The sequence below is a fragment of the Oreochromis aureus genome, linkage group 7, assembly GCF_013358895.1.
Source record: "Oreochromis aureus strain Israel breed Guangdong linkage group 7, ZZ_aureus, whole genome shotgun sequence".
Classification (NCBI taxonomy): domain Eukaryota; kingdom Metazoa; phylum Chordata; class Actinopteri; order Cichliformes; family Cichlidae; genus Oreochromis; species Oreochromis aureus.
Window position 1 is genome coordinate 12,397,440 of NC_052948.1, and position 21,962 is coordinate 12,419,401.

A 21,962-nucleotide genomic window follows, 5' to 3' on the forward strand; every position below is an offset into this window, starting at 1 on the left:
ATAAATTGTGATAGAAAAAACAACAACAAAAAAACCCCCGCAGAGAACAGAGACAGACATTTGAGAGGAAAGAGTAAAATGTAGCAATCCTGAGAGTAATTTTAATGTTTTAAAAATGTGTCATCAACAGCTATTCCTTCCTTCCTAACATTATTAAATCAAAGTGCAGGTTTTGTAAGCCTGTTTTTGCCTGATAGGCCATATGAGCAACAAGGAGGTCAATGTGATTTAACCATGTGTTGCAATACAAAGAGTGTGTGTGTGTGTGTGTGTGTGTGTGTGTGTGTGTGTGTGTGTGTGTGTGTGTGTGTGTGTGTGTGTGTGTGTGTGTGTGTGTTGGAGGGGTGGGGGGCTGTCCTTTAGGAACTCCTGAGCAAAGCATTGGACTTAGACCACTGGCTGTCATCAGCTACATCATGAATCGAGTCTACATATAATCCACAAGAGTGTCTCACCAAGATGGGAAAGTTTTTCCAGCTTGTTGAGTCGGATCCAAACACGGCAGTGAGATTCTTCCATTGTGACTGTTAATGAAAAGACAGATTTGAGACAAATGTGTTCTGGGTGAAATGGCTAACATTTTGCTCTGAATTCAGTTTGTTTGCAAATTTCTTTGCTAAAGTCTAAAGTCTAGTTTCGGAAAATCTGATGTGCTCTTGAGCCTATTTGTGGGCCTGCTATAAATAGGGCCCCTCTGGCAACACATGCATGTCTATGATAGGAGGTTACAGAGAATTTCTTCACAGACTCTGGCTCCAAAGTAACACTGACAACATCTTAATGGTAAGTTGGAAAATTTAGAGAGTTTTGCCGTGAACAAGAAAGACATCTCTTGTATTCGTAAGACATAGTAAAGACAAGTAAATAACTTCTCTTAGGTTTGTGTATGACCACTAACAGCCCTTTCACAACCTGATAGCATGATCCTATTTATAACTTGCTCCAATGCAATTGCTTTGCTTGGTCAGAAAGGACAAGCACTACGGCTGAAATGTGTGTTTGAGTTTTGTATGGGTAAATAACACAGAGTGTGTCGTTTGCTTTCTTTAATTAACAACCAACAGGTTTTGTTGTAATTCTGAAGTGTTTCTTTTCTCTTCCCCAGGAGCTCCTGCATGGACAGCAACATTTAATCTGAGCCTTGATCTTGGAAAGCGGTGGATGTGAAAGCAGAGTGGTTTTGTAGCCTGGGTGATTTATCTCAGCTATCTCGGATTGTACGTTTTTGGTGCGTTACCTCAGTGGACAATGACTTCCAGAAGGCCGATGACTCGATCTTTTTCTAGCAATGGGAGGACAAGCAGCTTCAGTGAAGACGAGGCTCCATCTTTCAATGGCCGCAATACTTACCTCTCAAATGTCCGGCCTGAAAACAGGTAGACAGTCTTATCTGTATTCTTTATGTATTTGTAGAGCATGTTGGTGAAGCAAATTGATATTGTTTTGATACAGATTGATACAAGAGGAAGATATAAAGTGCACAGTGGTCAAGAAAAAGAGTCTTGGTCTGGCAGGTCGAATAAAAAAAATCATAAAATATAGTTAACATTTCTTTGTATCTTTTATGTCATTTAACTGGTATAACACATGATCAAACTAGACCTATTAGATGAAGTTTGCCAAATTAAAGTTTTCAGATAAAATCACATATATCACACAAATAATTGTGTGTGCATTATCTATAAACTGTAGGAGGAGGACAGCTGTGAAACAATTTTACTGGGGTAGAGTCCCAATACGCAGACCCTAATTAATCACTGTCGTTGCTTCGTTTGCCTCCTCTCTGAATAGCTATTCAAGGTATTCTCACTACAGGCCGGCGAGGTAATCTCTATTTTAAAACACTTCTACCCACTAACATCTTAACTGCAAAAACTGGTTTACTCCACGAATGAAACCCACACAGGTTTTGACTGACCAACATTGGTTTCGGTGCTGGGTTGGCAAGTTTGTTTTGCTTGACATCTCACAAGTTTGTGTCAACCTTTGACATCCTCGTCACTACCAGAAATTCCCATTAACATCCTTTCCTGTTGTTTTAATTTTAAAAAAAATAAAGTAATTGGAGCCTACTAGTTAAAGATGAAAGGGTTCACCTGATTAACTGAGATCAAGTGTAAAATTATCCACTATTTCTATTTGAAGCAAGAAGCTGACTTTCTAATGGATTAGCAATTCCTTCCAGGAGCACGTTGTGCAGTGTCATGGCTCAGCTGACTGAGGACATACAGCCATCTTTCGAGACCACCTTGAAGTCAAAGGCAGTCTCAGAGAACTGCAATGTGAAGTTCACCTGTGTGGTAACAGGTAGGCCTACGTCAAGGTAGCGTCTGTGCCCTGTTGTTTGTCGGAAAAACTGAAACCTCTCAGATTGAGCTTGGTGTGAAGTGGCAGGATGTGACTAATCTGAAAACAAAGGATTTTGCTTCGAAGGCAGCACTTCTTCCTGTATTTCTTCAGCACAGCTTAATTTTGAGCTTGTTTTTCAAGATGTTTTTGGCCTCAGGCAAGCTAGATGGGTGGGCCCACATGATGCAATAACCAAAATACATTCAAGTCAAAGCTTCCACACTGTGTTTTGTTAAGCATATCATTATTTTTTAATATATGAGAAATATAGCTGTTGCACATTAACAGCACTGTGTAGCACAGGGAGTGTAATGTTTACAACCAGAGGCAAGGTGTTCATTATACCATTTCCATGTCAGGTTACCCAGCTCCAGAACTAAAGTGGTATAAAGACGATATGGAAATGGATCGCTACTGTGGACTCCCGAAATATGAAATTCGTCGAAATGGAAAAACTCATACCCTTCATATTTACAAGTATGTAAGACAGGCTTGCATTAATTGTACTGCAGAGACGTAGCTCTTTGTTTGTTTTAATGACATTAACAATAGCTTCTGTTTCTAGCTGCACAGTAGACGATGCAGCCATCTACCAAGTCTCAGCCAGCAATAGCAAAGGTATTGTCTCCTGCTCTGGTGTTTTGGAAGTTGGCACCATGAATGAGTACAAAATCCACCAGCGGTTCTTTGCTAAGCTGAAACAAAAAGCAGAGAAGAAGAGAAAAGATGCAGAGGAGCAGACCAAGAAGGAGAATAAAGAAAATGTTCAGAAAGCGAAACCACTGATTAGTCCAGAACACCCTCAGAGGAAACGGGCTGTCCCACCACCAGAGGAGAGGGAAGTAGTCAAAGAGTGTGAGGCTATGGAGGAACTGGGAGCTACTGCAGAACCTAATGGAATTAGCTCAGAAAATGAGGAAACAGCTTCTTTGGCGTCCCGGGACAGAGGTCTTGAGGACGAGACAGGTCCATCAGACGAGACGTTGGCCACTAAGAGAATAAAGATGTCAAATGGTGTAGATGCTGGAATTAATAGCAGCAGAAGCCATATGATGGGAGTTGGAGGTGAAAACTGTTATGATGGAGGAATCAGTTTGGCACAGTTTTTGGCAGAGACTCTTCAGTCCCAGGCTGCGGAGGAAAAACAGAATTCATCTCAAGCCGAGAAAGATAAAGAAGTGGGAGAAGCTGTTTTGTGTGACAATCAAGAGAAAGAGAAGGAGGAAGAGGAGCTGCAAAAAAAGAGAGAAGAACAAGAAAAAGCTCTACAGGAGGAATATGAAAAAGAGAAAAGAAGAGAGGAAGAACAGGCCATCAGAAGGGAAAAAGAAAGAGAAAGGCAACCCCAGGTGTCGCATACAGCAGCCCATGGCAAACATGGCCCAGACGTCAAACATCACAGCAAAGGCCATAAGAATCATGACCACCACCACATCCAGACTTCCATCTCCTCTATGCTCCACTCAGTCAAAGACTTCTTCTTTGGTAAGAGCAAGAAAAGCACTCATGGTCACACTGAGAATGAAGAGGCTGATTTTGAGCACTCAGTGGAGGCTCCTGAACCAGAAATGCCACCATCATTTCAGCCGCAAGAACACAGTCCAGACGTGTCCAAACCTCTCACAGAGGAAGCTGTGCCGATGGAAATGGATAAACCCAAAGAGCCTTCAGAAACTACTGTGGCTACAGAACACCAGCCGCCGTCGGTAGAGCCAGATACATTTAAATATGAAGACCATGCACGACACTCGGCCCTGCCACCATCGCATGAACTGCCACAAGTGGAGTCCACAAGGCCAGGTGTGACAGAAAGTGAGGATGCCGTGGAAGCCATGGAGGTGTCTGTGAGGATGGAGAGCAGCAGCGCAGGTGAAGAAGTGCCACTGCCCGGGCTTCAATTTGTCACAGAGGTATGTACAGGGGTCTTTCACAGCAGCACGTTAGATCCCTTGTGCAATACAAGGTGAGCACAAGATGAACTTCCTCACCACCCCACACAAAAATCATTGAAAAGAAAATTAGAGGGAAAGAAGTGTCTTTGTACCTGGGGTGTATGTTGTGTGAGTGTCTGATCGTGGTTATTTCATCTTCAAATAAAGTATCAGTGAGTTGTACTAAAAATTAACACCTAGATAAGATGATTTAGATTTCACTATAGAACAAAATTTAGTCCGTTTTTAAGTTCTTTTTAACATCCTTGAAAAAAAATTGCCTCTCAGTTTTCAATCAGATTTATACATAAAGACTTTAGAAGTAGTAAAGAAGCAAAAACGATGATTAGATGTCGTAATCATGGGTCTCTAGACAGTTAAAAACACTTTAACCTCAACACATAATATTAGTGATCAGCAACTTTTAGGAGTGAGTCAGCTTAGGTGTGTGACACAACTGTTTTGCAGCAAAGATAAACCCCACAAAAACACTGTGGGAGAAATAGGGAAGCTTAAGATGCGTTTCACTAGTTACATGCAGGGGTGGGGGATGTTGTGCATCTACACTGTAAGATAGGCTGCATGTTGGGATTCACATGTTGGCTGTGGTGAATGGGGCCAGGAGTGCGTCAGAGATCATGATGAAACCTGAATGTCAGATGCGGGTCTCACGTTACAAACAGGGCTTTGCTTTAAAGAGGTTCACCGGTAGTAGAGTGAGTCCGGCGGCAGGTTTCGGCATGAAAGGAAGGGACACATTCCTCACTGCCCCCCATACCTTAAAATAAACCCTTTCCTCATCGAGACAAGAGAGAGGAAGGCAGCACTTCTGTCATCTCACTGTCCAACTTGTCGAATAGCTACATGTATGTCAGAAATTTGCTTTTTTTTTAGGGTTAAACTGATACAGACTATGTGCCTGACCATTGGCCTTTACAGCAAGCAGCCTTAAAGCGTTCACAACACAATTCTTTGATTTTAAGTGAAGTTTTTCTTCAGCAGTTTGTCTTATCAGTTACACAGTTAAATATGTAGCACAAGTATATTGATATTTACCTGAAATTACCCAATAAGTGTTACACTGTTACCTTTAAAGGTTTCAGACTAGAAATAGTGGTTACATAGCTTTAGTTGCACTTTTTAATCTCATATTTATTCAGCTTTTGTTTTTCTGCGCATTTTTTAAATGTATTGTTTGCTTGACAAGAAGGGAAATATTTATGGGATAATATGTGATCACTTAAGAAGCCTTATATGGGTATTATGAGCCACATTAAAATGCCACTAAGTGTTAGTAGCTTTGACAAGTAAGTAATTACGACTTCTTCGGTTTCAGATTCTGGTTTATTGCAAACCAGATGTTTGTTGTTCTATTCATAAATTTCCTTTTTTTTTTTTGTTAATTGTAACATAGCATTAATGTCCAAGCGGTGCACAACGATATGTGGAAAAGGGAACTGAAGTAACTATGTTTAACATCCACCTGCTGGGTGATTGCATATCCATAATACGGAACTACAACTGTACCTTTACTATGTTGTGGTTAGGTACAAGGCTCTATAAATGAATAATGAGAGGAAGTTGTAACTATTATCTGAACAATCTTTTCTCACATGATTGTGACCTTTTTTTACACACAATGTACACAGTGGTGACAAATAGCTTCATTTTTAATTTGAATGCGACTCCAGTTCCCTTCCATCGAAAGCTACAACTTCTTTTTTTGGCAGTCACTGCCGGCCACACTTATTGTCACGAGGCATCACATGGTTGCTTTACAGCTCTGTATAAATTTTAATGATGAGGACAGGGGGGAAAAAAGTGCCCTAAGTGGAAAAAAACAAAAGGAAACTAATAACAATTTTTTATGTAACTCAAAGCTTGACCACACTTAATGTGATATCTGCTTTCTAATTAGGATTTTTGCTCTTCAGAGTCAAATTCTGTTATTTTTTTAATTATCAGCTATTGTTGAGGCTTGAGGCTACCCAATATTTACATTAGATTTCTATCTATCATGCGTGTTATGACTGGTCTTTGGCTGAGATACAAGCTATCATTCATTCACCACCTGGCAAATACTTTTGTGTAAACTGCACACCTATGTCAGCTATGCGGGAATTCCCCTGTTTATCCTTCAACCTCAGAGCAAAACAAGTGCACTTTCAAAGCCAGTGACATTTCATGTTTTGTCCCCTTCACAAAGAATAACTTTGAAGTGAAGGTTGGCGTAAAAGGTTAATCAGTTAAAGCTCCAAAGGAAAGAAGAAATATTTTTTTGACCATTTTACTGGACACTCACAAGTGTAAACCACTGTCTTGCACATGATAGGCAGTTAAAAAAAATGTGGCTAAAAGAAGCTGACCGGTCAAAAAAGTTAATAATATTCAAATTTCCTGTAGTTGTTTTGTAATTCATGGCACAAAAACTTGTCAGAGTCTAAATATGACACACAGTCACAAGTCAGAGGTGTAAATTCGCTGTAACAAGATTCTTGAAAACAAGAAAAAGAACACTTGCAACCGAAACACATACAGTTCCTCTACAAATGAAAGTGGTAAAAATATTTGCATCCATAGCATGCAACATAATGCATCTTTAAAGTGAGTTCTGAAACATAACATAATAATACATGTACAGCACCTTGGTGAACAGGTGTTGTTTTAAATACGCTATATAAATAAATGTGACTTTGACTGTGACTTATACTTGAAAATGCCATTGCGGTGATTTTTCTATTTTCAATCAGGCTGACTTTCAAGATAAAGACTCGGAGGTGGTCTCGGTTATCAAAGAGGTTCACGTCACTGAGCAAGGGCCAGATTCACCGCAGCGTAATCAGCAGGCTGAGAGAGATGAGTCTGTTCCAGAGGATGATAAGTCTGCCTTGCCACAGACCCAAGATTCGGCTGATAAAGAAGGGGGCACCCCCACGCCCACCCTCACCAGCTTGGGAGAACGCTGGACTCCCCCTCACAGCATCGTCTCAGCAGCGGAAAGCCACAGTCCTGGAGAAACGCCCACTGAAACTTTGCAAGAAGAGGGGAAGCAAGGTGAAGTTGACATGGAGGAGGCTAGTTCTTCTAATGAGTTACATGAGGAAGAGAAAGCCGAAGTGAAATCAAAGAAGCAGGGATTTTCAGGTATAAACGGATCTGAGATGACTAAATTGTCAACATCTTCTCTGGAAAGCCAAATACAGGCATGCGAATCTAAAAAGCCTGATCAGGTGCTTGCTGATGTGGAAGCATTCGGTGCAGAGGCACATCGTCTAAAAGAGGAGACCGAATTTACTTCACTGATTCAGGAAATGAATACAGGATTTCCGCCCACTACACTCCCTGAGAGTTTAGACAAGGCTGACCTAAAAATGCAACATAAACCCACTCGTGCTAGGTCACAGGAAATCACAGAAGTCAGCGATGTTAGTGCTACACAAAGTTCAAGCTCTGGTTTTACAAGAAGCGGGGGAAGATATGAGCAAAACAAAGTGGCAAATTCTATTTTAGAGAAAGAAGGACATAATAATCTGTGTGACAGTCTAAAAACACAGGAGCAAGTGTGTTTAGAGGTGGAGAGCGCTGAAGTGAAGAATGAGATTTTACAGGTTGAAGCAGAGACAGAAAAGCGGACTCCAGTGAACACAGAGGAGCCGATTCAATCAAAGATAACACAAATGGAGGAACAGAGTAATACTGCATATCAAAACATGAGTGGGAGTGGCTGGAGTGGTGTGCATTCAGAGAATATTCCATCAATCCAGATATCTACTATTGAAGACATCCCCGATACTAAACCAAATGTGCCAGATCTGAGCCCAAGTGAGCAATTTCTAATCCCCAAAATTGAAATAATGGAGGCTGAGCTCAAAGAGTCTACTTTGCCACTAACTATTTTGGCCCTAGACAAGCCAGAGTCAAGTAATTTGCAAAAACATGATGCAACTCCTGCTTCTGACTTGTTGCCCACGCAGAAAGGTATGCAGAAAGATTACCACATTTCACCGACGGAGAAAATAGAAGTTGCACAATTAGATGGCAAGACAGAAAATACACACGTGGAAGGGAGAGAAGAGCCCCCTCAGATGAGCTATGCATTAATTCCTGTTATAAATGTTTCATTCACTGACGATAAGGAGGGTGATGCATGTGTAAACAACCATGTGTCAGACACAGAGCAGTCTGCTGAAACTCCAAAGGGGCCTTTGTTTGTGGTGCCACCAATTTCTGTCACTTGTCATGAAAGTGATCCACCACAATTCAGCCTGCCCACTTACAGTGAGCCAACAGAAATGGAAACTTCAGCTGACACGCAAAGCGGAACAAAGAATGACAGTGACAAAAATGAGGCTGTGAAGCCTGAAAGTGCTCAAAATAGAAGACCTAACTTTGACGAAAGAAGTGTCAAAGAGAACACTCCCACTGTACTAAATGAAGCTCTGAAACCAAAAGTCGGTGACAGTGTTTCGTTATTCAGCAAAACAACAGTGGACGTCCTTGTCCCTGAAACTTTGAAACCCAAATCCCTCAAAGATGCCAAGACAGAGAATTCAGTGTGCGTTGAAGATCCCCAGAAAAACAGATTTTCTGTTGAGAGACTCAGCTCCAAGCCCCCGACAAGTCCAGCTAGTCTCCGCAAATTAATATCCAAAGCTGCTGCAGACTCAGACAACGAGGCTGCGGCAGCTGAAGATCTAAGCGGAGGGTCTACACCAACATCATCCCTTTCCTGTGAAAGCAGTCCCCGAATGAAACGCAGAGACAGTCTAACTCTCATACGCTCTGCCACCCCTGAGGAGTTGGCCTCTGGAGCTCGTCGCAAAATCTTCATCCCAAAACCTAAAGAAGACATAGATGGGACACTAGCACTAGATACTCAAGGGAAGAGGGAGTCCCCTTACATGTCACCCAGCCAGGCCCGCAGGGCATCGTTACTGCAGGCTCAAAAAACCCCACCAATCGAGAGACGCTCCCCGCTGCTGAATCGCCGAAAGTCCACCTTGGAGGTGCCCAAAGTGGTGGGGGAGACTCCCACAGAAGAGACGGCCGGCACCAAACGAGAGGAGAAACCTGCTGAAAAAAAGATAGACCCTTTGAAAGGTAAAGTTGTCTTTTGTTTAATTTAGCAAAGGTATTATGAAATGAAGAGGGGTTTTTTTTTTTATCATATTAACTAAATATATGCTTGGAATATAAATAAATAGTGAGGCAACCTGTCCAGCCTTCCCCCATAACCATGGATTGGATAAGCGGAGAAAAATGGATGGATGGATGGATGCATAGACAGATAATTAGCCTCTATGTAGTTACAAGCAACTATCTGTTAAATTACAGTGGACTGTCTAATTTCCCTGTTTTCATACTTCTCATTTATATCAAATATATCATCAGTGCAAAAATGTGAAATAAACTGCCACTTAAGGAACAGGAAACATCACATGAGCTCCACTCTCCTTTCCATGCATCACCAGCTCCGCAGGTTATCCGTAAGATGCGTGGAGAGCCATTCCCAGACGCCTCTGGACACCTGAAGCTTTGGTGCCAGTTCTTCAACGTGCTCGGTGACTCCACCATGAAGTGGTACAGAGATGAGGAGGAAATCCTAGAGGTGAAAAGAAGGTTAGTTTTCACTTTTGCTCATTTTATGGTCATAACCACCCTAACAATCTGTAAAATCACATGTTCAATTTGTTTTAGGTATTAAAAGAGCTACTTTTCACCTTTGCCATTTCTATTATTCTGAGGATTTCCAGCCAAAATGACAAATGGCCGGGTTCCAAATATGAAACAATAATGCTTCAAGGATAAGCAGGATTTATTTGGGCCTGAGTGCATCCCATGGTCTTCTGTCATTCTCATATTCTCACTGCAAAAGATGTCCAGCTCATGTGACTGTGAACCCCACAGCTGTGACACAGAGAGGTGAATCTCTGGCTAGACACAGAAACTGTAACCTGACACAATATTTTTCCCATCTCCAGGGTGCATTAAAAGTCTATATATGTGCTAACGGTCGCTGTGTCAGCAGTCTGCTGCCACACAGCACGTGCATCTGTCTCACAGTGACATCTTGTGGGTTGTTGGGGGAATTGGAGTCTCTCAATTGAATGCGTTCATGATTGTGTGTGTGTGGATTTTTTTCTTCATTTTTTCTCATTTTATGCTCAAGTGGAGGAGATGAAAGCCAAGTAGCACTGGCAATTGTTCTCGCGTCCAACCAAGACTGTGGTGTATACGGCTGCACGATCACTAATGAATACGGGACAGACAGTACTGACTTCCTCCTCAGTATAGACAGTAAGAAACAGCACGTATGGAAAAAATCAAAATTGTAATTTAGAGTGTGTTTTACTAATATTAATTTCAATTTATTTAAGGTGTTGTCTGTTTTCTCTCTTACAGTTATGTCTGAAATACTGCTAAAAGATGATTTGGAAGGTACTTTTTGGTTAAACACTATATGCATCTGAGCCTTTGTTTATACTCTATTTTTAACTGGATTCCCAGAGTAACTCTGTTTTTGCTTCAGTTGGAGAAGAGATAGAGATGACCCCGCTCCTATTCAGCAAAGGCTTGGTCGACTCTGGCACTTGGGGTGACAAGTACTTTGGTCGGATCATGACAGAGAGGTTGCACCTTGGGGAGGGCTGCGCGCACAAAGCCAGCCAGGTTAAGGTCATCTATGGGCTGGATCCTGTCTTTGAGTCCGGAAGCACTTGCATTATTAAAGTTCGAAGCCCCATCGCTTATGGGACCAAACAGGAGAGCAACCTTGCAGAGAGAAATCTAGAAATTACTAAGCATGTGAGTTTCACTGAAGAACTTTTGTTTAATTTTAGTATATATGGTTAAATAGTGCTTGCTTCTGCTTTATTATTATAAAAAAAAAACCCTCTGTTTTCTAGGAATGCAAAGTCCAAAACATGATTCGAGAATACTGCAAAATCTTCTCAGCTGAAGCAAGAGTTATTGAAAACTTTGGGTCTTCACTAGAGTAAGCAGCAAATATATGTTTATTCTGATAATTGAATCCATTAAAATTATACTATATACAGTATATTACTGCTTGTGATCATCCCACTGTTACTTTATGTTGCCCACAGAGTGATTCCTCGCTATTTGATGTACCGGCCAGCAAATTCTGTGCCGTATGCCACAGTGGAGGCTGAGCTTACTGGTTTATTCTTTAAGTATTGCACAATGGATGCTAAAGGGAAACTGGTTATGCAAAAGATTTCCGAGATAGAGCAGAAATGCTGCAGCTTCCAGCACTGGATCCATCAGTGGACACATGGCAATTTGTTGGTCACTCAGCTCGAGGGTACACCACACATAAAATAATCATGAAGGCAATCATTTAAAGTAAATGTTAGCGGGATCATGACCATTAAAGATTCTCTATGGCTTGTTTTTTATGTTTTCTAGGTGTTGAAACAAAGATTACAAACGTGAGAGTTGTCACCAAGTCAAAAGGGTTTGTATCGCACTCCCTACATGCAAAATTAATTGTTTGTTTGCTGCTAAATAGCTGCAATAACCCCCCCGCCTCCCTTTGTTCTTCAGATACCAAGGATTAACTGAGTGTGGCTCACCTGAGGTGTTCAACCAGTTCCTGACAGTCCATCAGTGCAACTACTACTGCGGGCTCCTTGGCCTGCGCCCGCTTAAGACTATGGACAGTCTGCAGCAGCCCGCCAAAGCGAAGGGCTCAAAAAGCCCTCTGCTCAACCGCAAAGTGGGGTCTACCAGCCCACAGCCCCAGCGAAAAGGACACAGCCCTCAAATTGCTAGAAAAGCTAATTCTAGCCCAAAGGTGACTAGAAAGGGTCAGGAGACAGAGGATAATAAATCAAGTGCAAAACCAAAGCCAGCAGAAATGACTGATGCCACTGTTGAAACAAGGTAGGAGAAGGGGCTCTTGTTCTAGCAATGTCTCATTGCTTTCATTGGTTTAGTATTAAGTGTTACTTTCCAGTTATCAAAGGCGGCAAGAGAAAAAGAGTCATTTGTCAGCTTGACGTGGTAAAAACTTATTGTGAATATCTGCCCCTGTGAGGAGACGTCCATCCTCAGCGTAGTTAAAAGGTTTGCGAGAATGTTTGGCATGACGGGCACAGCGATTTTTAAACCTCATAGTCTGCTTTTCTACTTTTACAGAAGAGGAATCACTGAACTGACATAGCTTTTCTAAAAATCTTTGAACACCTGCCTCAGAGTATTATCAGCTCTATGAGTGGACAAACAACTCTCCAAGCAATATTTGCCAAATGAGCCAACAGGAGATGTCAGCATTAAGGTGTTTTCATTTAAATGTCGTGTATAAAATGTACATGGCCACGATGCATGTATGTTTCACTCGCTATCTAGAATGTATTATAAGTATTATACGTAGATGCTGCATGTTCACGTCATGTACAGAATGTGTATCGAGTAAAAGGTGCGCTCATTTCTGGGTTAATATTTATTGCTAGTATTTAAACTTTCTTCACAGCAAAGTTGAGCTCATGCTGTGGATTAACAGCACCATTTTTAGATAAAAAAAATGTTTGTGTGCACTTTGTTTTTGGCTTTTTTTTAGTTATTGTGACTGATTGTTGTTTTTCCAGTCCCTTTCCAGTATTTTCACATTTTAGATGGCAAAACTGTATTTTATCTCAAAGAAAAGAGCTGTTTTGGGAGTGTACCGCTGGTCAGTAGTAGGCAGAAACTTCATTAACATAACCTTTTTATTCTTATATTGTGTGAGGCCCGCAGGTACATTAGGAGATGATAAGGATGAAAAGCCGCTCAGTTATCACATTAACTTTGTATTCTTGGTTAAAGTCCAACAGAGGTCAGTTCTCTCCTACAAATAACACTGAACCTGTGTGAAAAGAAAGCTTTGGGAATTTGTGTCTTGATTAATGATTAATAAGGATATTCAGAAGAGTCCAAACTAGTACAGCTGCTGTCAGCTGCTGTCACTTGTGTATTCACTAACTGCATGAAGCCTTATAGATGAAGGAAAAGAAAACATGGAAATATTTGAAATTGAATATTTGAGAAAACAAAATAATAATGAATAATGTGTACATAAATAAATGGAGTAAATAGCCAAAGTAACATGAAGAACAATAATAAATGAGTGAGGGTGCGTGTGAATGACTGAGTGAATGAATAAATGTGTCTTTGGTATGTCACACTGTGTCTGCTTTTCTAAAGAAATAAATATGTAAAACAAGTCCAGTCATGAGTTTTATTTCCATTTTTTTTATAGTAGTTAACATAGTATATACATATATAGATAGAGAGATAGAGAGATAGAGAGAGAGATAGATAGATAGAGAGAGAGATAGATAGAGAGAGAGATAGAGAGATAGAGAGATAGATAGATAGATAGATAGAGAGAGAGATAGATATAATAATCCTGTTTCTCAATTTTATTGGGAAAATTTACATGAATTAAAATCCTTTGAGAATATTTATTAAAATATATATTAAAATATTTGTTTTGATTCCCAGTTTGGCTTTTATAAGACCGATTTACAATATAATACATAAAAGATAAAATCAGCTCAAAAACATTATGCATGTACTGCCGACTTTACATTTTTACAATAAATGTGACACAAATACACAAACTGGTATGCAAATGAGCTCCAGTGGGGAAAAAAACTAGCACTTGACTTCTGACTGATTTTCACATTGAAGAAAACACTGATCGTAATGCATGAATTTTAACAAATAAAATAAAGTAATACATTAAGAGGAACTTGATTGCCAGCACATGAATCACCACTGCTATGTGACAGTTTACTAAGAGGTTGTTTGTTTCGCTGTTTTTTTTAAAGTGGCACAGCATGGTTAATAATATACTGTAATGTTTTGGCTTTTGATGTACTAATGGCTGTGACTTCTCCTGGTAACAGCTCATATCTGTTTACAAAAGACAGTTTTTTAGAAAGGCATTTTATGTCAATCCACTCCGTTAATATTTTATTGTTTTGGTACTTTAATATGACTTTTGACAGTGTTAAACTCATCAAAGTGGATCAGGTGGCCCGTTGCCAATTTCTGTGGTGATTCACAACAACTTTGTCCGATTACAGACTGGTGAGTCAAGCAAATTGTACTTACAAACCTCACCGGAAAGCTGAACAGAGGTTGAAAATACTTTTAGAAATGTTTTGCATGTGGCTTGCATACGACTGCTATGGGTTGTTCTTTAAATACAAACATCCACATCGGGCGAGCCACAACACTGACAACATTTGGAGAGAAATATGGTGGCGTTTGCTACATTGCCCCAGAATCCTTCAAATGAGACGGTCCCGTTGTTTATGGTGCTGCAAAAAAAATAATTTTACATGTAAATAAAAATAACGAGATATCACAAAGAGATACTTAATAGCCTGAGTGCATATCTGATTTCTTCCAATTAGTTTAGCCACCTGCAAACTTCTTTTTAATGACAATGTAAATGCATACCTTTGAAAGAGCTCTTGACAGCATTCTGCAACATTTGAAAGTGTGGCATTGAAGGGTGATCCGTTAAAAACCTCCACACAGTCCAATGGAGGAACAAAGAGGATGCCTGAAAAATCAGAGTGAGAGCTGCTCTGTAAAAACTGCACAGAAAGATGCTGTGGAGATACACTGGAAACAAAACAAACTAACAGAACTTTACCTGCAATGCAAGCATTGACAAGAGATACACATGTCCCGGTGATCATGGCTCTAAACACCAGAGATGAGATGTCATTTCTTCTTGGTGGGCATATAGATGCTTGGAGAAAAGAAAACACACAGTGTTAGAGAATCCATTACTGAGAGAACACATTCTGGATCAAGGCAAAAATGTGACAATGATATGATTTAATACTCACAAAGACCTCCAATCACAATGCCCAGTGAGCTGAAATTGGCAAACCCACAAAGAGCATAAGTGGTGATGATTTCTGATCGGACCTGAAACAAGAAAAAAAAAGATTTTTCCAGCTCACATTCATACTGACAAAATTTAAAATATATTCAGAACTAAAAACATATACTCACGGATATCCACTGTCTTTCATCTCCAATAACCTCAGCAAGTCCGTCGAGCCTGTTTTGCTTCAATTTAGATAATTCCTCATATGCCACAAACTCATTGAGGAAGAGCTTTGTGCCAATTAGCTTAGCCACAACGAAACTCTCGTCGTATGTCACTCCCATCATAAAGGCCACAGGCATAAACACATAGGAGCAAATTAACTACAAAGACAAGATAAGGTTATTTGAAATTTGTTAGACTGATATCTTAAATTCTCAGAAAAAGAAAAGCACAGTAAATCAGAATGTCAAGCAAAGTTTGTGTGCATAACGGACTAATGTTTCCCTAAGATAAAACACACGGAAATACGCTGACAACTCTAACTTTATGGTTTCTTTCTCATATTCACCCCACCCAGCAAAAACAAGCCAGAGATGGTTTATCTTTGTTGGGTGGGGTCGCAAACATTAATCACTATATAGGAAGTTTATGCTGTAAATTCTAACTTATCTAAATACATTTGTCAGAATAAGTAGTTGAGTATTTATTTTATACTGTCATAATACAAATCAAAGGAAATTAAAATACTACATGTCATACAGTTATGATATAATTATTTAAATGATCAAATACAAGTATTTATTATTAGATTACTTTAATTAACTGAATTTTCATCAAAATATTATAATATAAAAATATAATTCTAAAATCTAAGAAGTTTATAAAATGATCAAGATACCACATTAACTTTCTGTTGCTAAAACGTACCTGAAATGTGACATCAGGATATCCAACCATTCCTCCAAGCCATTTCAAAGCTGAATTTATGAATCCGAGGATAGCAAGAAAGGCTATAAGATTTGCTGCGATGTTAGCAACGAGCCCTATTGATGCAGATGCTCCACTGCTGACTGCTTCCAAAATGTTCTGCTCATCACTGAAATGTTAAAAATACATAAATGTAGATAAGATATTCTAAAACGAACACACACACACAAAAAAGACAACATTATGAGAAGAAATTCAATTGTGTACACACCCAGAAGCCACTTTGATGTTCTGCTTTGATTTAAAGCGACTCTCCTCTGTTTCTGGGTAAGAAAGCTTAGAGATTGCCAGAGCACACGGAGCAGCCATCACAGAGGCTGATATCAAGGAAGATGCATCAATCTGTGAAATACAATTAAATAACATGTAACTGATTAGGGTGATTACAGCAGTGATTAGCAACACTGTCGGTAATATACACTTGCATGCTTTGAATATGTTGTGACTTATTAAAACTACCCATCAACCAGACAGACACATATCACATATCAAGTCACGTAAATTGCTTTTAAGGTTCCCTTTTTCCTATATCGCAAATTGCTGACAGCAAAAAAGCTGTTGCTAGTAAGCAAAACCTGGGTAAACACAATCACTGATATTAGTCCTCATAATCCTTTTGTAATGCTCATTCAGCTTTTTACCCAGATAGAAACCTCACGTTAGATAAGATATGGAGCCACACCTATGTCTCTACCAGCTAGCATCTTTTCCTATATAAATCTGGGTCATGATGCTTGTCAGCAGAACTACTGAAAACTATAAATTACTCTGTACTCTCAGAAACCTCAACGGCTGTTTTTCTCTCAGCTCTATGACACAAGTGGAATGAATGAAATCTGTATTAGGTATTCAGGTCTATTTCTAAGTATTTGTTCAGTTTTGGGCCCATTTTTTCCTTTTTCTTTTTAATACTGCCATGAGGGTTTTTACTGTTTCTTTATATAAAATTGTTTGCAACTAACTTCATAGCCCCAGTCCAGACTAATCAGCTGCCTTATCACAGTTTGTGTTCCTACAGTAACCGAGGAACAGTGCTGTGCTTGTTCCCTCTCAGGAGTTTAAATAAAACAACAAAGGTCCTTGAGCCAGAAATCAGTACTGGCTATGCCCCTCACTGCAACTTTTTAAAAATCTTGTTTTTCGCTCAGAGTTTAAATTGCTTTTGTTTTTTTTAACTTACAGTTGAATCTTTGTCTTTTTTTGTGCACGTTACGTTTTTATTGTATACTTCTGTATGGAATATGATACATTATGCTAGTATGAAAATAGGTTTGTATTAAAGGTTTTATCTCACCCCAAATGAGATGAATGCCCCCATAACACTGCCCGCAATTGTGGCAAATCCACCAGTCATAACAGCATGGATCTCTGATTTGGTCATATCCTTCAAATAGGGGCGAATCAGCAGCGGTGCTTCAGTCTAATGTACAAAAAACATTTAATTTTTTCTGCACTTATTCACAGGTACATGCACAAAAGTTCAAACAATGATGTTCGTAAAATAGTGTTGAATAAAATGTTGAAGCAAGAAGTACCTGCCCAACAAATATATTGCCTGCCACGCTCAAGGTCTCTGTGGAAGAGGTTCCCATTGTTATCTGCATAACCCACGAGATCTGCATGCACAAAAATCGTGGCCCTTAGTAGCAGATTATTACTACATAAGCAATAGAAGCACAGAAGCATTGAAGATGCGGTGAGCAGTGTATTTTACCTTCAAAATGAGCCACTGCATAATCCCCAAGTAGTAAAGGACAGACATCACGCTGCTAAAGAAAATAACAATTGGCAAAGCCTGAGGGGAAATCATAAAACTCGGGTTAGCAATGTTCAAGTTAAATAATTTATAATCATGGTTGAGGGTCCATTCATTTACTTACTTGAAAGGCAAAAATGTTTCCAATCAGATCGCCAAAAACGAATGATGAACCTTCTTTGGTGTAGTCGAGAAATATCTGAAATTACAATTGTAAAAATGGAAACTCAGGATTAGATTTCATATATTATTCATTTGCTTAGTAAATGAATTCATGACATTTCTGATGCACATACCAATACATTTTATTAAGGTGAATAAGGTTGCCAATTAGTAGAGATAATAGGCTGTAAAACACACTGTATATTAATTCGCAGGCCAAGTGCATGTGCGCACACTCAACCCTTGGAGGACCAAAGAGTAAGGGTGAATACTGTAATAAAGCAGGTCTAAAGATAAGCATGTGTAAATAAGTTAAAGAATATGAGTCCACACTGTTGTGTCATACAAGTAACATCTACAAGTTAAATTGAAGGTAAATAGATGATAAAAGAACTGAATGAGTGTTAATGTTACTTGGAAGTGTTATGCTGAATAGTTGTGGTGTCTAAGGTTGAGGTTAATCGCTAGTGTAAATCACCTTTTTATGAGGCATCATTATAATTTGATTGACAATGAAATGCCCATCCTCATATAATACCTGCACTTGTTTTCCAAGCCAGTCGAAAGCTATAAATCCAGGCTCCGTTCGTATAATAAAAAGGCCAAGGCAGAACTGTATCCCGAGACCCCAAAACACAGGCCTCCATGATACCTAAAACAAAATGTGAAAAAAAGAAATGCTTTGGCCATTAGAAATATAAAGAAGTCTTCATAAAATTCAGTATTATTCCAAGGAAGCAATTCAACTAAATTGTAAGATGATACGGGGACAGATCAGAGATAATCTGAGATATGACGCCCAAAAATGTTTCGAAACAGGTGTCATCACAGTAAAGGCTGTGACTCAGTGGAAAACTAACCATTGTCCTGTGTGCTGAGAAGAGGAATATAAGCACGATGAACATGCAAACTCCGCCAAATGAGATAAGCTGGGTAGGACGCTTGCTTGTGTCTATAGCGAGCCACACCACAAGCAAGACCACAACCACCAAAATGAAAACCCTGGAAAACACATTAAAGCCACACATCATGACTTAATAGTCACAAGGAGTTCTTTCACAAAGAGCCAGTTCTTTCACCAAACTTTAAATTCATTCACCATTTTATCCATTTCAAGTTTGATTTAAACCATCTGACGCCGGGCTTGAAAAAGCGACTGATGCTTTTCCCCTTGTACTTCTTCAAAAGTTCCAGTGATACAGCAGCAACAGCCAAACAGGTCAGGACTACAAGGGCAGTGGCCCTCTTGAAATCCAGTACACATGCCGCAATGAAGTACGCCACATAACCTACAGAAGAGAAAAGCAATTCATCATGATCACTGTCTATACTGAAATTAGTTTACTCAAAGAAAAGTCACAAACCTTGCCTGTGTAAAGGATACCATGCAGAACCCTGCTGTACATATCTATATACCATTGTAGATACCTATATACTATTCATAACACTGCCATTTCCCATGCACATTGTATACTTCATATAGAGCAAGTAGTAATCAATCCCTTATTTATTCCATAATGTATAGCAACATCTTTGACCACTGTATATATGAATATAAATGTGCTGTACAGGTTGCTATTGTATGTTTGTTTATTTGGGTAAATAGAGTGAGAGCAAAAAAAAGAAAACGAAGCCCCATTCTTTGCACATGTACATATACTTGGTCAATAAAGCTGATTCAGATTCTGATGCATATCTGCTGAATAAACTGATGTTTCATAAATTATTACCTGCTCCGAGTACACCCAGGACAATGTATTTGAAGAGTTTTGAATGAGCCTTGATGTAATTCTCTGTGGCATTAATTGGTCCGGAAACTTTGCTGAAGTACAGAAAAAAAAAATCAAAAATCAGAAGTAAAGTCAAAAACAATTGTTCACTGCAATACTCTTGAGTAACTAGAATCATATTTCAACTTATTTTCAAGTTGTGTATACAGTATATTGACAAAAGTACTAGGTCAGCTACACGCTACACCTACAGGAGCTGCTTGACCTATGGAAACCCAGGCCATGAAGTTCTCTGCACACAGTTCTTGTGCTGATGTTAATGCCAGAGGAGCTGTGCAGTTACTGAGTGGTGCTGGCAACCTTTAGAGCTCTTGGTTACCCCACTCAGTAAACTCCTAAAAACCTTCGGTGTGCAATAAATACTTTCAGAGGAAATTTCACAAACGGACTTGTTGCAACTGTGGCCTTGTGTTCCAGTACTAGGCTCAAACTCAGTGAACTCTTTAAAATTGTCTTCAACGGATGGTTTTAAAGGCAGAATGCACGAACAGGTGTTTATTTCAACAACTTTAGCAAGAGCAATGAGACTGAAAACACCTGAATTCAAAGATTAAGCAGTGTGGCGCAAATACTTTTGTCCACACAGGTTATTTCATACAACATTAAATAAATCTTAGCCATATCTTGGATTAAAAGAATCTTATCCATTACAGATTTTGTTTTGTATGTGTGTAAAGTATACACACAAACTGTTGAGTAAATAAATACAGTACAGAGGCATAAGGCACATGCTATAAAAACTTACATACTTACTCACAATAAAACTGTAGGACTAGTTCTATAAACAGAAACAACTTGAACTGACACACCTTAGGTATGATCCCAGTTCCAATCTTTTTTTAGGCTTTTTGGCCTCACTTTTTATGCTGTTGTAGTCATTAATGTCGTCCTCCTAGGAAAATACAGGTAATTTATTAAAAACATGTTTCATTTGAAAGTAAAACACAGGACAACATAACACATACCTGTATTTCATAAGCATGGTTGTCCACTCCGTTTCCATTGTTCTGGCTTATCTTTTCGAGGTGGACATCGTATTGGTCCGCTGAAAAACAGGATCATTATTCACTTCTATGCAGCTGCCTGTGGGAAAGCAGCTGCAACTTGAACAAGCAGGAGCAGGAACAATAAGTGACAAATCAAATCTCGACTTTCTGGTTTTTTTGCCTTTTGCTCTGTGAGATACAGAAAACTTAACATATGTCCACATAATCCTGAAATCTTACGTGAATCTATATGAAAATTGTTCCACAAAAATACAAATTCACAACTGCAGAACAAACAGCTTAATTCAAGGAAAAGCAGAGTTAATGGCTTACTCATTGTGCGTCCTCCTAGACCCAGCTGTCAAATGCTGTGCTGTAAAATACACTGGAGGGAAACACACTCTGCCCTCAATGAAACATCTTATCATTAATTAACAGACACGTAGCGTACTGCTCCGATCTCTCAGGAAGTACACAACGCAGATGCTTGTGTCATTCAGGAGGAATGATTTAATGCACCTTATGAAGCAATACTTTTGAGACGTGAAGCTGACCATGTTTTGCATTTCCTAAATTGCTGGAACGACAGAAGATGAGTCTTGAATTGACTCTTAAGAGGCAATTCCTAAGAAACACAGTAGGTCAGTCATGACTTTATCATAGGAGGTTGTTAGTCATAAAAAACTCATATTTGTAAAATTGGCTATCTGAAAATACATTTGTCACAAGCTTCTGAATAATCAACATGATTAATAACAGAAAGGAGCCCTTATATCACAAAATAAAGCTCAATATGTGGCTGATAACCCTTCAAAAATAGCATAACTCTCAAAAAGTGAACACTTTACATTTGACTGCAACTATTTTATCCCTGAAAGGCTTTGATATAAGACACATTTTGGTAAGTCAGCGTCAGCAGTGTCAAGTTAACTTGTATTAAATCTTTTTTCTTTCTTTTTTTATGATTATTTGAAGAGTAAGCACACTGAGTACTTCAGAATCAGAGAGCCTCGAAATCAGCTGCAGCTGTTATCTGGTCAATTAAGTATATTGCAGCGCAACCCGTACTTTACTTTCATGGTGATGATTCACGATTGGGTGTAATGGCAGCTGTTTGTTCCGCTTTCACCTGGTTAAATATAATCTTGT

General features: G+C 39.3%; 2 protein-coding genes across 2 annotated transcripts; one reads left to right on the plus strand and one right to left on the minus strand.

Moving 5' to 3' along the window:
* The first annotated feature begins 479 nt into the window (after positions 1 to 479).
* On the plus strand, positions 480 to 13,505 carry alpk3a (alpha-kinase 3a). The gene is made up of 15 exons (XM_039615880.1): positions 480 to 783; positions 1,106 to 1,376; positions 2,186 to 2,307; positions 2,709 to 2,826; positions 2,915 to 4,259; positions 7,031 to 9,380; positions 9,752 to 9,899; positions 10,450 to 10,577; positions 10,683 to 10,718; positions 10,810 to 11,084; positions 11,186 to 11,274; positions 11,384 to 11,601; positions 11,706 to 11,754; positions 11,844 to 12,182; positions 12,438 to 13,505. Exons 2-15 carry the CDS (start codon positions 1,249 to 1,251, stop codon positions 12,460 to 12,462), a joined length of 5,370 nt encoding a protein of 1,789 aa, XP_039471814.1. The 5' UTR covers positions 480 to 783; positions 1,106 to 1,248; the 3' UTR covers positions 12,463 to 13,505.
* Positions 13,506 to 13,566: 61 nt separating this feature from the next.
* slc28a1 (solute carrier family 28 member 1) lies at positions 13,567 to 21,283 on the minus strand. Its single transcript, XM_031747293.2, has 18 exons — positions 21,147 to 21,283; positions 20,793 to 20,872; positions 20,637 to 20,719; positions 19,768 to 19,859; positions 19,137 to 19,326; positions 18,898 to 19,039; positions 18,576 to 18,689; positions 18,000 to 18,074; positions 17,834 to 17,914; positions 17,655 to 17,735; positions 17,414 to 17,539; positions 16,331 to 16,461; positions 16,060 to 16,228; positions 15,315 to 15,512; positions 15,146 to 15,227; positions 14,947 to 15,045; positions 14,748 to 14,853; positions 13,567 to 14,605 (listed from the first exon to the last, which is right to left on the minus strand). Exons 1-18 carry the CDS (start codon positions 21,148 to 21,150, stop codon positions 14,485 to 14,487), a joined length of 1,974 nt encoding a protein of 657 aa, XP_031603153.1. The 5' UTR covers positions 21,151 to 21,283; the 3' UTR covers positions 13,567 to 14,484.
* Positions 21,284 to 21,962: the final 679 nt, after the last annotated feature.

Coding starts and splice junctions, on each gene's coding strand:
- slc28a1 (XM_031747293.2), bottom strand. Junction 17,915..17,999: donor GAAACATTTTTGCCTTTCAA/GTAAGTAAATGA, acceptor ATTTCCCCTCAG/GCTTTGCCAATTGTTATTTT. Junction 16,462..17,413: donor GGGCATTCATCTCATTTGGG/GTGAGATAAAAC, acceptor TGTATTTCACAG/ATTGATGCATCTTCCTTGAT.
- alpk3a (XM_039615880.1), top strand. CDS start 1,249: ATGACTTCCAGAAGGCCGATGACTCGATCTTTTTCTAGCAATGGGAGG. Junction 9,381..9,751: donor AAAGATAGACCCTTTGAAAG/GTAAAGTTGTCT, acceptor ATGCATCACCAG/CTCCGCAGGTTATCCGTAAG. Junction 10,578..10,682: donor CTTCCTCCTCAGTATAGACA/GTAAGAAACAGC, acceptor TCTCTCTTACAG/TTATGTCTGAAATACTGCTA.